This window comes from Macaca nemestrina, chromosome 17 (assembly GCF_043159975.1).
Source record: "Macaca nemestrina isolate mMacNem1 chromosome 17, mMacNem.hap1, whole genome shotgun sequence".
NCBI lineage: Eukaryota > Metazoa > Chordata > Mammalia > Primates > Cercopithecidae > Macaca > Macaca nemestrina.
The window spans coordinates 8,819,340-8,837,390 of NC_092141.1; the positions used below are offsets into that span (position 1 = coordinate 8,819,340).

At 45.5% G+C, this 18,051-nt stretch overlaps 1 protein-coding gene across 11 annotated transcripts in view; it reads right to left on the reverse strand.

Moving 5' to 3' along the window:
- The window catches only part of LOC105474109 (myosin heavy chain 10), a 153,887-nt gene extending 144,424 nt beyond the window's left edge, over positions 1 to 9,463 (reverse strand). For 4 of the 11 annotated variants that reach the window (XM_011728566.3, XM_011728556.3, XM_071082337.1 and 1 more), the window contains exons 1-2: positions 9,106 to 9,218; positions 1,528 to 1,903 (exon numbers count right to left, since the gene is read on the reverse strand). In XM_011728566.3, coding sequence (XP_011726868.1) covers positions 1,528 to 1,872 — 345 coding nt within the window. In that variant the 5' untranslated portion in view covers positions 1,873 to 1,903; positions 9,106 to 9,218. Of the gene's footprint in view, positions 1 to 1,527; positions 1,904 to 2,051; positions 2,137 to 9,105; positions 9,219 to 9,372 lie in introns of those variants that run through there. The other 7 variants (XM_011728500.3, XM_011728518.3, XM_011728480.3 and 4 more) reach the window with 4 other exon arrangements.
- Between the last annotated feature and the right edge of the window lie 8,588 nt (positions 9,464 to 18,051).

The following is an 18,051-nucleotide window of genomic DNA, read 5'->3' on the forward strand; positions in this document are numbered from 1 at the left end:
CTCTCCTATCTCATAGAGAAGAAAATAAGGGAGATCTATCAGGCTTGGCTGAAACTACTCTGGCAAAGGTCATGAATGAATCATTCTTTTCTCAGCTTTTCTCATGGCTAGCTGCCTCCCACCAGTCAGACTCCAGCTCAAATGCTACCTTCACAAACAGCCCTTAACTGACCCGCTGGGGAAAGCCATCCTCCTACATACTCTCTCCATAGCCCTGTTTCATTTCCTCATCGGACATTTCACAAAGGCAGAGACCTGGCCTGTCTTCTTCACTGTACTACCCCCAGCACCTAGAGCACAGGGGACACTTAAGAAATATTCCTTAAACTGGCCGGGCACGGTGGCTCAAGCCTGTAATCCCAGCACTTTGGGAGGCCGAGGCGGGCGGATCACGAAGTCAGGAGATCGAGACCATCCTGGCTAACACGGTGAAACCCCGTCTCTACTAAAAAAAATACAAAAAACTAGCCAGGCGAGGTGGCGGGCGCCTGTAGTCCCAGCTATTCGGGAGGCTGAGGCAGGAGAATGGCGTAAACCCGGGAGGCGGAGCTTGCAGTGAGCTGAGATCCGGCCACTGCACTCCAGCCCGGGCGACAGAGCAAGACTCCGTCTCAAAAAAAAGAAAAAAAAAAAAAAAAAAAAAAAAGAAATATTCCTTAAACTAATTCTGTGGGAAAACTACCTCTGATTGACTGAAGTTTGAATTATTCATGACCTTCAGTAGCACACTCCTTGTGTAAAATTCAAAAACCCTTTTCCAATTTCAAACCACGACCATCAACTTTTCTCCCTACTTCCCTTCATCATCAGTTGAAGTCCCATACATGCCATCTCCTTCAAATCATTGCCACCTGTCTACCATTGCCTCAAACCTATTTTGTCATTTTTAGTATCTGGCTTACATTTTTCCTCTCTACATTATCCCTTATGATTTTCAGTAACTTCTTCTACATGGTCAGTGACATAGTCGGTGACTTCAACATTCATGTCAGCAGCTAACCACAGGACGACCCCAGCCAGCCTCAATCTTACCCTAATTGTTTCCTCTTAAAAACCTCAGCATTCATCTTTCCTACTTCCCCACATCCAGTGAAGCTGTTCATGCTGTCCACAGAAATTTCTAAGCTTACAGCCCCTCCACTTTACCCTCTTGGGTATGCACTTGATTTTCTACCGTTTTGTTGTCTGCATCCTATTAATGCAACTCTCTTTACCTTATTAAACCTTCTGGTCTTCCTGTTACATGCTCTCTCCCACCTTATTATGCTCCAGAACACCACTACAAAAGTCTTCAAATGCCATTTTATTATATGTAGTTGCAGGCTGTATTATTTAAACTTAATGTGTTAAGATTCAAAGAGAAGCAAGACCTGGGTAAGCAAGCAACAAATCTTGCTTAAATAGAAATAGAAATTAGTTAAACAGAGAGTTTGGGTATTCCACATTCTCATTTGATTATGACAAGATGTATAATTTACATTAATTCCTAGCTACCACTTCAAATGATTATTTGGAAGAAATACTTACATAGATAAGTCCTGAATAGTAGCGATCCTTCAGATTATGTAAAACGGAAGCTTCATTCAAGCATGTCAATTCTGCCATATCCTCCACCTTGGAAAACTTAGGTGGGTTCATCTTCTGAATATCATCTTTGTTGACCATTGCTTTCTTTCCATTCTCTGCCAACTCCACCATAACTTCATCTCCCCGTTCTTCTTTGATACTAGCTGCCTCAAAACCATGGCGTTCTGATGGAATCCACACTAGCTTCTTAGCTGTCCAATCAGCTTGAGTGGCAGGGTTGTAAATGACAGCCCTGTCCACAAAGAGATACCTCTCCGGATCTTCAAGCCCAGTTCTCTGCGCCATTGTAAATGGAAGGATCCAAGAGCAATCGCCTCTAAGAGAAGAGGAGGAGCGCAAAATTAGATGTTTAAGAAACACAAAAGAATGTACACGTTTTTCTTTCCTACGAAACTTAAAGCCTTAGATTAAGCATTAACTCTGTGTTAAGGGGCTGGGGTATACCTCTTCGCATCCATACTAACCGAGTTTCCAAGGTTAATTTCAGGGGTGACCACAAATTATGGCTCTGGTTGTCTGATGAACTGGTTTGCCCTCAGTTACTGAGGGCTGAAAAAAAAAAAAACAGAAGAAAAGGCAAAGTTACAGGTTGACCTTTTTTTTTTTTTTTCTTTATCTCCTCTTTCACCCTCACCACAAATTAAACAGGGAGTTGAAAAGGGAAAAAAAAAAAAAAACAAAGATGGGTAATAAAAGGTTCATGAAGTGGTACCGGCATTAATATGACTACAAGGAAACAGCTACAAAAACACATGATTGTCAGAGGAGTAAAGAATCTAAAGAATCTAAAACATGCCTCCCATTCTACCCTCAGATAACAGACTTAAAGTTCTTCTTATGAATAACCCAAATCAGTCTCCCTATAGCTTTTCTATGGCCCCATGAGTCTTAATGTGATCAACTGGGGCCACAAAACACAAGCATAACTCGGCTTCACATAGCAGCCTTTCGAATATGTCATGGTAGCTGTTCAGGCCTCCATTCCCACCCTGCAGCTCCTCCACCCCTCATTCACCAAGACTCCTTCCCCTGCCCGATCTCTTGCCTAAACAGATGCCAATATGCTTGTCTTCCCTCTAAAGTGTGTGGCCCAGAAGCAAACATCATAGCCCGGATACGGTCTGACCAGTGCAGAAGAAAAAGGAACCATCAACAATCTTGGCCACATCGAGGAAAGTACTGGTTCTGTGACATTTACAATTAATGTATCTCAAGACCTAGTTGGTTTATTTAGCACCCATTTACTATTGGCTCACAAAGAGCTAGCAGAGAAAGCTCCACCACTTTGTGGCTAAGCTACGTCCCCTCCTCTACTTGTGCATTAGCTTTTTGGACCAAATGACAGGATTTTACATCCATCACCATCTTTCTGATGTGACTCATTATGATTGCCTGACAGGATCTTTTTGGGATTTGATACCAACTTAAACATTTTTGCTGCTACTCCAAATTCCAAGTTATTACAAATTTCATAGGCATGGTTTCCATGACTTCACTCAAACCAACAGAAGCAGCCAACTGAGTACCTACTCTTGCTCTATCCAATCCCCACTTCTCCCCTCCCTTCACTCCACTCCCCTAGCCAAAAATGCTAGGGGTTCTTTGAAGGCAAAAGGAAATCATAAAGTAGTCTAAGGTTGTTAAGAGGTTCTTGAGTCCATCAGCTAATCTCAAGTTCAACGAAATCCCTGAAATGGTATAAAAATATTATGCACTTAGTGTGTGCGTATATGTGCTATAACTTTCTCTAGCTTCTAAAGGGCTCTATTTGTATCCTAAAAGACTAATCACTGATAGTGGTTACACATTCTAGCCCTTTAACCCCTAATAATAATTTACTAGAACCAGCTGGGTGCAGAGGCTTATACCTGCAATCCCAGCACTTTGGAAGGCCGAGATGGGTGGATCACCTGAGATCAGGAGTTCGAGACCAGCCTGGCCAACATGGTGAAACCCCATCTCCACTAAAAATACCAAAAAATTAGCCAGGCATGGTGGTGGGTGCCTGTAATCCCAGCCACTCAGGAGGCTGAGGTAGGAGAATTGCTTGAACCTGGGAGGCGGAGGTTGCAGTGAGCCGAGATCGTGCCACTGCACTCCAGGCTGGGTGACAGAGCGAGACTCCGTCTCGAAAACAAACAAACAAAAATAAATTTAAAAAAATAATTTACTAGAACCAAATAGCTAAGATTCTTCAGAAAGTATTTGTTGCAATGTAATGCATTACAAACACTCACCCTCTATAGTAGCGGCTGTCAAATTCTGGCACGCATTTGCAGCACCTAGAGGGTTTATTAAAATACAGATTGCTGGGCTGTATCCCAGAATACCTGATTCAGTAGGTAGAGGGTAGAACCTGAGAACTTTTTTTTTTTTTTTGAGACGGAGTTTCACCCTGTTACCCAGGCTGGAGTGCAGTGGGTGCAATCTCAGCTCACTGCAACCTCTGCCTCCAAGGTTCAAGTGATTCTCCTGCCTCAGCCTCCCAAGTGGCTGGAATTACAGGCACCTGCCACCATGACCAGCTAATTTTTGTATTTTTAGCAGAAACAGGGTTTCACCATGTTGGCCAGGTTGGTCTTGAACTCCTTACCTCAGGTGATCCACCCGCCTGGGCCTCCCAAAGTGCTGGGATTACAAGCATGAGCCACTGCGCCCAGCCTGAGCCTTAGAATTTGTATTTCTAACAAGTTCCCAGATGCTGCTGCCATTGCTGGTCCCAGGACACATTTGACAACCACTGCTCCAAAGTTCTGTGGTTGCTATGGTGCGCCACTGCTACCAGCAGATATGTTAAAGTAGAAAAAGAGGTTGAAAACCAAATTCTAGACTAATTCATAACAATTTATATAACATGTTGATGTCTTAAAGGTTATAGACTTGGATAAAACAAAAATCGCAAAATAAGATGAAACAAAAAAAAATCACAAAACGTGATTAATGTTATTAAAACTTGTATACAAATAAAATTGTTAATACATTTTATACCTAAACTTGCATTAGTCTTCTAAGGCATCCTCTTGGGAGGGCAATACAGAAAACATTCATGGGCACACGTACATTCTGCATAATAGTTTTAAAAGCCCATTACCTCTAGGGACTGGTCTAATAACATTATTAACAAGTCTTCTCTTTCCAACTTAAACATTGCACACTGGTAAGAAGAAAGGAGGCCAGGCGGGGTGGCTCACGCCTGTAATCCCAGCACTTTGGGAGGGCAAGGCAGGTAGATCGCTTGAGTCCAGGTGTTCAAGACCAGCCTGGGCAACATGGCAAAACCCCATCTCTACAAAAAATACAAAAAATTAGCCGGGCTTGGTGGCACAAGCCTGTAGTCCCAGTTCTTCGGGAGGGTGAGGCAGGAAGATCACTTGAGCCCAGGAGGCAGAAGTTGTAGTGAGCTGAGATCACACCACTGCACTCCAGCCTGGGCAACAGAATGAGATTCTGTCTCAAAATAATAATAATAATAATAAATAAAATAAAAAATTTTTAAAAAGAAGAAAGGAGGCGTGGCTTCAAGGTGGGAAACATCATAGGTAAATTTGAAGACAAATAATAGGATACACACTCCACCTTTCAGAAGGATAGAATCTATTAAAAGAAAATATACAACCATAGCAAAATATAACAAGTTTCTCTTACTATTCTTATCAGGTGTAAACTGCATATCCTACAGAGGACTTAGGAAACTGTCTTGCTGTCAGTAGACACGCACACACTTCTTAAATTTTACAATGGACACGTAATTAGATGCTTAAATTTAGCAGGTGACTATAAATTAGAATAATTTAACAAATAACTTCTAGAACAGGTCTAGAAACAGTAGATTATATATCTTAAAATTATTTTATCAAATTGGGACATCTTAAATTTATCAGTACTTTTTTCTAGATGGGGAAATGCTTGTCATTTAGTATTTTTAAAAAACCCGATAGAACACAAAAGTGTAATTACACAGCATGTTCCCAATTTTGTGGGGAAGACTACATACACGCATGTATTTTTTTTTTAAATGGAACAAATATTCACTGGGTCTTTACTGGGTAGTAGGATTACCAATTACTTTCACTTTTTCAGACACTTCTACAACTAAACACTATGAGGATAGTTGTCTGTTCCATGCTGTATCTTGAGCGTTTTGTCTAGTCCCCGGTATATAACAGGGGCTCTGTACTTATTGATCAATACTTACTTGAATGGTCCTAACCCTTATAGTGAAATTCAACTTCTCCACAACCAAAAAGCTATTATTCCTTCAACTCCTGACCCAAATGCCATCCTTTCAGAAGTTCTTTTCAGGTCAATGTGGCAATTCAATCCTTTTCCTTCTCCTAACATTTTGTACTGTTCTCCTGACTTTCTTCTTAACCTACCCTGCGTTGCACCAGAGGGCTTTGCAGGTGGAAAGTGCTCATATTATTGTTTAACTGACAGAGTTCATGAGACCATTGAAGATATTTTGTTCGGTTTAATTCTTCACTTGTGATTGCCAAATACATTTATTTAACTCCATTGTACATTTGGTACCCAATCTGGATAATACTGGTGTTTAACAGTGTACCACTCACCAGTGCTTTGCTTTGCAGAAAGGACAACACTATGATTTTTAAAACAGCAGATACCATTGTCATATATCACTAATTACGGCCAGACACTATTCTAAGCAGTTTACATATGTCAACTCTTAATCCTCACAACAGCCCTATGAGGTAGGCACTATTAATATCTCCATTTTACAGATGAATCTGAGGTATAGAGAAAGCCAATAACCAGCCCAAGGGCACACAGCTAACAAGCAGCAGAGCTGGGATTAAACTCAGAGTTCAGCTCCAGACTACCCGCTACAATGATGGAAGGTGACATGGAGGAAATTTTGAAGGGTGTGGAGTATACAACGCTACATACTACCTTTCTACTAAATAAAAACCCAATCAATTATGGCTTAAAAAGTATAGGCCTGGCCAAGAAATCATCTGGCTAAGGTTTTATATTTTATAGAAAAAGATACCCATAACTTAGGGGAAATAAGGATAAACAGGAGTCTTTTTGTTAGCAGACATAAAGATGGTCTGAGGGTTATTGGTGTCATTTGAAATTGCTGCCTAATTATAATTAAATCATTTATCTGTGTATGAATTAGCCCCCTACAGAGCCGAAGTTCCCATCCCTTTCAGTGGTTTGACACACACACACCCCTGGGGCTCCACCCCCAGGTCATTTTTCACTTCCAGTGAAATGCCACCCAGCAAACTTATCAACCTCCTCGCAGCACTTACTGTAAGTGTGGACAGAGGCAAACAATTCAATTTTATGAACGGCCTGCATATAGAAAGGCAAACAAGAAGGATGGATAAATTAACCATGACAGAGCATCCATCTATAACAGATGAGCTAAAACAGAACTGTCCCAATTTGTGTATTGCTACCATTGAGGTCACTTACATGACAGGGCGGGACAAGTCTGCTAATTTATCAAAATCCTTAACCCAGTGATCACAAACACAAACCAAACGCAAAAGGCCGCTACTGCTACTTATGGCCTGCCCCATCTCCCAATTAATATCTCTATGCCCTGTTAAATATTTCCAAAACTAGGATCCAACCCCAGGAACTTTAATTCCTCATATGCGATAACAAAGTACATAAACCGCTGAAGCATAGAGTCTTCCACCCTACAACGTGCCCTTCAAGATTTCCTCCATCTCACCTTCCATCCCAGCTGCCTTCGTTGTAATGATTTCCCTACGGAGCCCAAATGAAAAGCCAGGCTCTCAGGGGTCACATCCTTCTGCTGCCAAAGCTCGTGCTATATCGCACAATTACACCATATGCTTTCTCCAGATAAGGACGCGGAAGAACTGAATTTAAGATGCAGAAGTAAGGAGATGCATAAAATGGCCACTTTTCCAGAACCCGAGACAGACAGGGCATACTTAAACATCAAAAGCAAGGCACTCAAAGAATAATTAATAAAGGCAGATTGATGAAGGAGATAAAACAATAAATAGATTATAAAGTTTTCCAGAGTGAGATACTATCAAGAATAATTAAACCTGACTCAAAGAATCCTCAGTTTCAACGTTAAAAAACAAAATCTCAGCAAAGCCAAAGTATTATGTTTGGTATTACATTATTCAGCGAAAACAGCCGTCTTTGTTTCATCTGCAGTCTGCATCTACCCCGCCTGTTTTCCCCTACCCCACCCCAGCCCACCCCACCCCCTTCCATCCACCGCAGTGATCTTGAAGGGAGCTGCAGAGGCCCTAAAGAAACACAGATAACGGCTGTAGGCAGAGGCCACGTTATCCAAACCTCACCAGCCCGGGTCTGACCCGCCGAGTCGCCAACCTCCTTCCTAAGGCCCTAGTTCCAAACAGGCCTGGCTGGGGGCCTCCCGCTTCCCAGGGCCGCATCCGCCCACCACAGGCCCACAAAGCCCCCGCAAATGGCAGGACTCCGCGGCTTCAACTTCCCTCCGACCCAATTCCAGTCCGATTTTATGGGATCAGGGTGTGACCCCCAACTGCAGAAGGCAATGAAGAGACTGCGGCGAGCCATTCCCAGCTCGCTTACACAATAAAGGGATCCCGAGGCGAGCGCTGACCCTCCCCCCCGGCCGTCCTGCTGCAGCGCGCCCCGCCACATTTCCCGCCTCGCCCCCCCAAACCGCCTGGGCCTCGCCGGGCGTCCACCCCCGGCCTAGGCGCTCCATGGAGGGCGCGGCAGGACGCCCCTCTCCCGTGCTCCTTCCCCGGCGCCGGCGGAGTCCGACCCTCCCCACGCCCGCGGCCGGCTCCGGAGCCCCTCACCCGCCGCGCGCTCCCCCGGCCGCGCAGAGCCTCTGCCCTCCTGTCCCTCCACCCACGGGTCGGGCGAGCGCCGCCCGCCTTCCAAGCCCTTGGTGAACCCCTCTAGCGCTCCGGGGAACCCGGTCCGGCCAGGCCTAACCCACCCAGCAACCCAGGCAGGGGCCCTTCCTGTCCAGCGCCCCCCCACCCGACCGCCGGGACTGCGCTTTCCAGCCCCGCTAGAATCCCCTCCCCTCCTAGGAGGCAGACACTGGCTTGCGGGGCACGCCGAAACCTCCGCCGGGGCACTAGCCCCTCGACCTCGCGTCCCCAGGGATCCCACACACCGAGAACCTGGTCCTCACGTCCCCACCCCCAGATCTCCATCCCCAGCCCCCCAGGGGTCGCCCTCCTGCACACCCAGGCCCTCATCCCCGCAGGGGTTTCACAAGGACCTCTATCCCCGCCCGTCCGGGAGTCTATCCATCTCCACCCACTGGGGTCCCATTGCCCCCAGCCCAGGACCCTGTTCAAACTAACCTAAGGTCCCCGCAGCACGAACCCTACAGCTCAGAAGCCCCTCTGTCTTCCCCAGCTCCCGCTTCGGTCCCCGGTTCCTGCCCTCCAGAGCCGCCCGGGCCCCTCAGCCCAGGATCCATTCCTCTCTCCACAAACTGTCCCTCTGCCCTGGGCCGTGCACTCGGACCCGGGCAGCCGCACCTCTCACCTTCAGCCGAAGATGGTGGCGCGGGCGCACGTCCCCAGCCGCGACCACAGATCCAGCGCCTCAGTCCCAAACCCACCGCTGCCTCCGCCGGGCTCCTTTAGCACTGCTGCTCCGGCCTGCCCCACCCACTCCCACCCTCATTGGGCCAGCTCCACGCCCATCACCGCCGCCCCCAGACCCACTGGTTGGTTTGCGCGCCCATCTCCAAGGGAAGACGTTAGCAACCCGAACGAAGCTACCTTCCCGAGTCCAGCTCCCTCCACCCACCTGGAATGATGCTCATTGGCTCCCGCTCCCAGCCCAGACCACCGAGGCCCCAATCTCATAGGCTGGCTCTTACGCCCGTCATAGGCTCCGGGAGGTGCGGCTGGAGCAGTGGCACGCGATTGGCTGGCTCGTGTGTAGATGGACAGCTGAGGCTGGCTGGGCGCCCGGCGATCCCGCGAGGCGGCGGGTGCGGACCCCGCGGTGGCCCGCGCGCTTCGCTGACACCGGCTGTGGGGCCGCGGGGCAGGTGGGCCGCGGCAGGAAGCTGCCGCTTTGACTGCAGACTCCTCGTCCTAGCGTCTGGCAGCCGCCGCTGCCGCAGCACATTCGAGCGCCTGGTCGCCCCCTCTGCTTGCGGCAGCCGGCATTTACCGCAGCGGGACGGGGTTCCACCGCGGAGTCGCGGTCCCTCAGCGCTGCCTGCAGGGGCGGGGCGGAGCGCGGTCCAGAGGCCTGACGTCACCCCCGGGGCTGCGCGGGGTGGGGGCCGCGGCGCTGCGACTCACCTGCAGTGGGGGAGGGAACGCGGGGGAGGGCGCCGCTCCGCCCCTGCGCACAGGCTTTGCCTGGTCCCCGGCTGCGCTCCACGCTGCGGCCACCGTCCCGACCCCGGCCCCAGGGGGGACTCTGCCGGGATCGGCTGAGGGCCGGGCCCAGGACACGATCCTCCAAGGTCGCAGTTTTGGTGTTAGCGGGGCGAGAGGCTCTCCTGCCCAGCCTCCAGGCAAGGCTGAGATTCCAGAAGAATGAGAAGAGAACCGACCTTGGAGAGAAAACTTAGAAGAAACTTTATTCACCTCATTCATTCACTCGTTCATTCGCTCTTTCATTCATTCATCAGAGCTCCCTACGTGAGAGGGGCTGTGAGAGATTCTTAGGAATATAAGGCTGGACTCCTGCAGCACTGTCATATCCCCTAGGGCCTGTGAAAACGTTGGAGACTGAAAAACAGTGGCCCCAAAATAAGGAAAGGAAACTGGAAAAATCAAAGTAAATAAAATTTAATGAAATGTCTGCAGAATCTAGGCACCTGCAACATAACTCTTGCATAATTATATATAAATAAAGTCTAAATCACATGAACAAAATGGATTACTCATACAAAAGCTGAAAGTCAAGATCATAAAAATTTACAGCAAGATGCAGTTATTAATCAGTTATTAATGTAGGCTATGGGTGCATTTTAATACGTGTGATAATGATGTGTTTGCCTAAGCCTAGGAAACGTCTAGTCTGGCAAAAAGTGAATTAAGGAAAAAAAAACAAGGCAGGAAGTGCTGAGGAAGGGTTGGTGGAATTCAGAAGAGGCTCGAAGGCAGCTGAGTGCAGAGTCCTTCCTGGGGAAGTTCGACCCAGGCTCTATTTTGTCCTTTGTTCTGCTGCATCTGGTCCCCCACCCCCACCTGCCTGCTGGGGTACTACCCCGTGTCCAGGTGTCTTGTGACTTGGCTCCATGCAGCGGTCTGTCCTTCTAAGGCAGTCTGCACGTGTTAGTACAAGTTAACTTTCCAAAATATATGAATGATATTCCACTAATGAATTTTGAAATGTGTTTAGAGAAGACCAAAGACTCCCACTCTAAGGCCTGAGTCTCCACTTTGTCAGCCACCGAAGTCATTTCTCAGTGCAATGACTGAGAATGCAATGACAAAGTTCTATGCTTAGTGCATCCACTCGTGAATATCCCTGTAAGCCACGGAGTCCGTGGTTTCTCATAATTTAAAAACTTTTACATATATATATATATATATATATTTTTTTTTTTTTTTTTTTTTTGAGACGGAGTCTCGCTCTGTTGCCAGGCTGGAGTGAAGTGGCACGTTCTCGGCTCACTGCAACCTTTGCTACCCGGGTTAAAGTGATTCTCCTGCCTCAGCTTCCCTAGTAGCTGGGACTACAGGCGCGCACCACCACGCCCAGCTGATTTTTGTATTTTTAGTAGAGACAGAGTTTCACCATGTTGGTCAGGATGTTGGCCTCGATCTCTTGACCTCGTGATCCGCCCGCCTCGGCCCCCGAAAGTGCTGGGATTACAGGCGTGAGCCACCGCTCCCGGCCAACTTTTGTATAATTTTAACACAAAGTCAGTGGACCATCAGAAGAGGAGGGCAGGAAGTTCACCAGAATGAAACACCATGAAGACATTAGTCTTGATGAGAAATTAATAATAAAGAGAATATCCCCAAATGTGTCTCTCCCCCTGGTGGCTCTTTGGCACTTGGGCCCTGCATTTCCAACTGCGTGGATGAGAGGGGGACTGCAAAAGCGGTAGATACCAAATCTATTTTCTTCTATCTCCCTTTCCCACCGCTCAAACTCTGTCTTCCCAACTTCTCTTTGTGAATGAAACCGCTCTTGAAATCTCTTTGACTCCTTCCTTTCTTTTTCTCCCAACACCTAGCGCCACTATATATCTATCATCCATCCCAGGCAGCCTCCTCTGACTCCAGTTCCACCCATGTAGCTTCATCCCAGAATTTGGTGCCATCTTGATGAAGAAAGCACAGGATTTAGAAGCAGATAGACCTGGCTTTGAATCCAACTTTGCCTTTCACAAATCGCTTAACCTCATCTCTAAAAAGGGGATATAAATATATACCTAAAAGACTCATTCATGAAGATGTAACATAATGATTTCCTGTAAACAAAATGTGGCATTATAAATAGTTTGAAAATTGTCCCTTTTTCTAGTGTACATATTTATTACAGAAGACTGAGGAATCTTTCTCATCTCTCTATAGTAATTTTTGCTGTCGGTCTAGGTTGCTTTTATCTCCAAAAGAAAAAGTTCACAGACCATTGTTTTGCAGGCTGTAGGTCAGAAGTCCACATTTGTTCCCTCAGGGCAGTTCCAGCCCCTGAACTTGTTTTGTTCCATTTGTACAGGACTGATATACAGCATTTAAAAAAAAAAAAAATTGAATGAATTCCAACATTTAAAAATCTATCCCACATCATTAGCCATTAGGGAAATGCAAACCAAAACTACATTGAAGGGCCAGCGCGCTCGTGCCTGTAATCCCAGCATTTTGGGAGGCGGAGGTAGGTGGATCACTTGAGGTCAGGAGTTCGTGGGAGGCTGAGGTGGGTGGATCACTTGAGGTCAGGAGTTCGAGACCAGCCGGACCAACATGGTGAAACCCCGTCTCTACTGAAAATACAAAAAATAGCTGGGTGTCGTGCTGGGCACCTGCAACTCCAGCTACTTGGGAGACTGAGGCAGGAGAATCACTTGAACCCAGGAGGTGGAGGTTGCAGTGAGCCAAGATTGCACCACTGCACTCCAGCCTGGGTGACAGAGGGAGATCCTGTCTCAAAAACAAACAAACAAACAACAACAACAAGAAAAAACACAATGAGATCCCACTTCACATATACTAGAATAACTATAATAGAAAAGATGGACAATAACAAATGTAGGTGAGCATGTAGAGAAACAGGAACCTTAGGCCACTGCTGGCAGGAATGGAAAATGGTTCAGCCACTTTGTAAAATAGTTTGGCAGTTTCTTAAAAAGTTAAATGTATTCTGTGTTTTTGACCACAATTTTTTTAAAAAGTTAAACATAGGGCGGGGTGCAGTGGTTTACGCCTATAATCCAAGCACTTTGGGGGGTCGAGGTGGGTGGATCACCTGAGGTCAGGAGTTTGAGACCAGCCTGGACAACATGGTGAAACGCAGTCTAAAAAAATTAAAAAATGAAAAATAAAAATGCTGTAGAGACAGAAAATAGAATATTTGCCTGTAGTGAGGACTGGGGCTGGGGAGGAGGGTCAGCACGGTGAATGTACAGGAGAGATCTGATTGAGTTGATGAACTGATTTATGGTGATGGTTGGAGAACTTGGTAAAGTTATTTAAAAAATTATTATACACTGCGAATAATATGAATATGCAAAATATACCTTAATAAGGTAATTTCTGAAAAATAAAGAAAAAAAGTGCTATCACATGAACATCCAGATTTCCAGCTTCCCTTGAAAAATTGGAAGGTATGGAAATTCAAGCAACAATTTGTCGAAGCCTTGGCTGCTGCTCATTTTTAGACAAAGTATGTGCTTCCCAGCGTGCCTCGGTCACTGCCGCTCCTTGCTGTCTGTTTTTTGTTGTCGTTGTTTTGTTTTTTGTTTGTTTTTTGAGATGGAGTCTCTCTCTGTCACCCAGGCTGGAGTGCAGTGACGCTTTCTTGGCTCACTGCAACCTCCACCTCCCGGGTTCAAGCGATTCTCATGCCTCAGCCTCCCAAGTAGCTGGGGTTACAGGCGTGTGCCAACACACCTGGCTAATTTTTGTATTTTTAGTGGAGACAGGGTTTCACCATGTTGGCCAGGCTGGTCTTGAACTCCTGACCTCAGGTGATCCACCTGCCTCGGCCTCCCAAAGTTCTAGGATTATAGGCGCGAGCCACCGTGCCCAACCCCTGTTATCTCTTAAAGCTGACCTACTATGCTCATTAACATTATTTGCCCCATCCTTCTAGGTATTTATTTGAGTTTTCAGTCTCTGCCATGCCTGTTGGAGGGCTTCCTGTGAGATCATCCCAGACAAATAAGAAGGGTGGTGTTTCTGAGTTGAAGAATTTTCCCTTTGACTGTGGTAAAGCCGTGGGAGGTTTGGGGTGTCTAGAAGTGTAGACAGGGATACCCTTTGAATACGATTCCTGGAAGCGGTAGAACCTCAGGGCGTGAACTACCATGATGGTCATCTCACAGCCCACCCAGGGCAGTCACACCAGGCCAATGAGAAAGATCAGTGCCCAACTGTGATATCTTGAACAGGAGTGATGGTAAAAACAGAGGCTTCAATGAGTTGAGAAAAAATGAAACTTCCAGAATTTTCTTGAGGTACTTAAGCTCTGGAGTTGTGAAAAAAACTCAGGAGAAGAGGTTCCTGAAGATTACTAATGTAACATTTCTCATCAACATGTAGGATTTGGCTAAGTCAGATTCAATTTGGTTTAGAAAAATGAAGGCATGCATTATTCTAAGTGAAGTAACTCAGGAATGGAAAACCAAATACTGCATGCTCTCACTTATAAGTAGGAGCTAAGCTATGAGGATGCATAGACATACAGAGTGATGTAGTGGACTTCCGGGATGGTGGGGGCAGGGTGGGAGGAGGGTGAGGGAGAAAAGACTACATATTGAGTATAGTGTACACTGCTCGGGTGACAGGTGCACTAAAATCTCAGAATTCACTACTAAATAACTCATTTATATAATCAAAAACCACCTGTACCTCAAAACCCATTGAAAAAAAAATAAGCCAGGCACAGTGGCTCATACCTGTAATCCCAGCACTTTAGGAGGCTGAGGCAGGTGGCTCACCTGAGGTCAGGAGGTCTAGACCAGCCTGGCCAACATGGCGAAAGCCTATCTCTACTAAAAATACAAAAAAATTAGCCAAGTGTGGTGGTGCGTGTCTGTAATCCCAGATACTCATTGGGCTGAGACAGAAGAATCGCTTGAACCCAGAGAGGGAGCTTGCAGTGAGCCATGATTGTGCCACTACACTCCAGCCTGGGTGACAGAGCAAGACTCCGTCTCAAAAATAAATAAATAAATAAATAAAAATAATGGAAAGAAAAATGAAGGCATGATAATCCTATCCCCCTAGCATCTTAGTCAAGCCATAGACAAATAGTTATTATCTTTTGTATCTATGGGCTGGGCCAGGTACTGAGGAAATACCTATAATAACATAGACATGGTCCTGCCCTCAAAGAGCATCAAGTCTAGCAGGAAAAGTAAACAAATAGGCAGATAATTGTAGTCGAGCAAAGGTTCTAAATCTGGAGTGCCCAGAAACCCAGAGGGTTTTAGGAGTTCTATAAAATCTCTGAAATTGCGTGCCAAATTTATCATGTGTTCTTTTTTCTGGAGAGAAGATCTAGCTTTTAGCAGGTTCTCATAGATGCCTCTCATCCAAAAAGTTGGGAGAATACAATATAGTATTGCATCCAAAAAGGTTGCGAGAATATAATATGGTATTGCCAGTGCTACATTATGGAAAACACCGCAAGATCCAAGGTCAAGTTAAGAGGGCCACTTAACTCAGAATGGTGGGGGTTCCAGAAAGTCTTCTTAGAGAAAGTAATATTAAAACTATTATCTGGGCCAGGTGCAGTGGCTCACGCCTGTAACCCCGGCACTTTGGGAGGCCGAGGTGGGCGGATCACAAGATCAAGAGATCGAGACCATCCTGGCCAACATGGTGAAACCCATCTCTACTAAAAATACAAAAATTAGCTGGGTGCAGTGGCGCGTGCCTGTGGTCCCAGCTACTTGGGAGGCTGAGGCAGGAGAATCGCTTGAACCTGGGAGGTGGAGGTTGCAGTGAGCCAAGATTGTGCCACTACACTCCAGCCTGGCGACAAAGTGAGACTCCATCTCAAAAAAAAAAAAAAAAAATATATATATATATATATATATATATATAAAATCTGAAGAATAAAATGTTAACTAGACAAAGAGAGGAAGAAAATTCTGTCAGAGAGACCAACACAGAGAGAAAAGAATGCAGGGATTTCTAAGCCCAGGAAGAAGTTGAGAGTAGCTAGAACAAAGAGAAGAAGCATGGAGGTACAGCGAGATATGGAACAGAGAGGGTAGACAGGCTGGCTGTATATGTAAACGATGATGTGGAACTAGATTTTATCCAGAGCTCAATGGGGGATCTGTGGGAGAGTTCCAATTCGGGGAGTAACATGACCAGGTTTGTGTTTTAGAAGGCTCATTCTGGCCTTAAGGTGGATGAATGGATTGAAGTGAGTCAGGGGAGGCCAGTTAACAGGTTGCAGCAGCAGATAGCCCAGCTTAGAGAGGATGGTGACTTTGACTAAGGAGGGGCCAGTGGGTGGAAAGATGCAGTACGATTGAGGTGATTGCCTTTGTCAGGATTAAGTGAAATATTTAAAGTGCCAAGCCAATGCGTGAAGATATTAAAATGCCTACCATAGTGCATAAGGATATTTATAGTGCCTGGCACAATGCTTGACACATTATAAGTTGATTCCCTTCCTCTTTCTTCTCATGGCCTCCTGGACTAAAAACAATCCCTCCCCCATATCCTGTACACACTTTCATTAAAACACCTATTAAAAATCCTTACCCTTTTTTTCCTCTATCCCTCTATCTTCATTAAAAACCAGCACTGTCAAATAGAAATAGAATGTGAGTCACCAATGCAAGCTACATATAAAATTTAAAATATTCCAGTAGAGACATTTAAAAAGTAAAAAGACACCATTCACATTAATTTTAATCATGTACAACCAAACACATATAGAATATTACATTTCAACATGTAATTAATGAAAACAGTGATTATTAGGATAGTTCACTTTATTTTTTTCATGGTAAGTATTCAAAATCTGATGTATGTTTTAGGTTTACAGCACATGTTAATTCATAGTAACCACATTGTAAGTGCTCAACTGCTACATGTGGCTAGTGGCTACCATATAGGACAACAGAGTGCTAGACTGTAAACTCCTGGCAGGAAGGGCCGGCTTGTATCCCCAGGAACTAGCTTAGTGCTTGACACATAGTAGATGCTCAACAAATGTTTGTTGGATAAAAAGATGACAGGATGGATGGATGAATGTATGGATAGGTGGATGAGAGAAAGGATAGATGGATGGATGGATGGATGGATGGATGGATGGATGAAGGACAGAAGACTGGATGGATAGACAGATGAACGGCAGGATTGATGGCAGTATGGATGAATGAAGGAAAGAAGAATAAATGGATGGATGGATAGAAAGAAGGATGGATGGACAGCAGGATTGATGGCAGTATGGATGGATGAAGGAAAGAAGAATGAATGGATGAATGGACGGATGGATAGAAAGAAGGATGGATGGACGGCAGGATTGATGGCAGTATGGATGAATGAAAGGAAAGAAGAATGGATGGATGATGGATGGATGGATAGAAAGAAGAAGAGATGGATGGTAGGTTGACAGGATGGGTGGATGGATGGATGGATGGATGAGGAGATCCCTTTCAGCTTTGGGGAAGAGATAGTGTTGAAGCTGAGTCTGAAAGATGAGCAGGATGACAACAGTCAAGGATGATGGGCTGCAAAATGCAAGCATGGAAGGAACCAAAGCATGGCAAAGGCAAGGAAAAGTGATACCATGAAATGGCGGGAAGTAATAGAGTTTGGTTAAAGTATGTAATACCTGCTGCACAAGAGAAGACAAGAAGTGATCCTGGAGATTCCTAAATCTGACACTAAACCCTATGTACACCAGGGAACCCCCAAGCTTTAGTGTTGTTTGCTTCAGTCAATATTTGAGAGACAGATGAAAAGAGAAATGAGAGGAAGAAGTAACATAAAACAGGAAATACTAACGAAAAGAAAGAAAAATGTTAGCAAAGGGGTAAGAATTACTGGTTTTATTGTTAGCAAATAACAAATAATAGGAAAGCTTATCAGAGGACCCTTGTCATTATCCTTTCCATCCTGATGGAAAGAGGAACAGGTCACAGGAGGCGAATAGCCTGGGAAACCCGAAGTCTGGTCAGTAGATCAGTGGTTAGAAAATAATATAGTGTTATTGGTCTCAGAGTTTCTGCTGTTCCCTAATGGATCAGACCTGGAGGAGATGTGGCGCATTTGTTGATACAGAGGGTCCAAGCTTTATATCAAACCTGACTGTTGTCACATGACA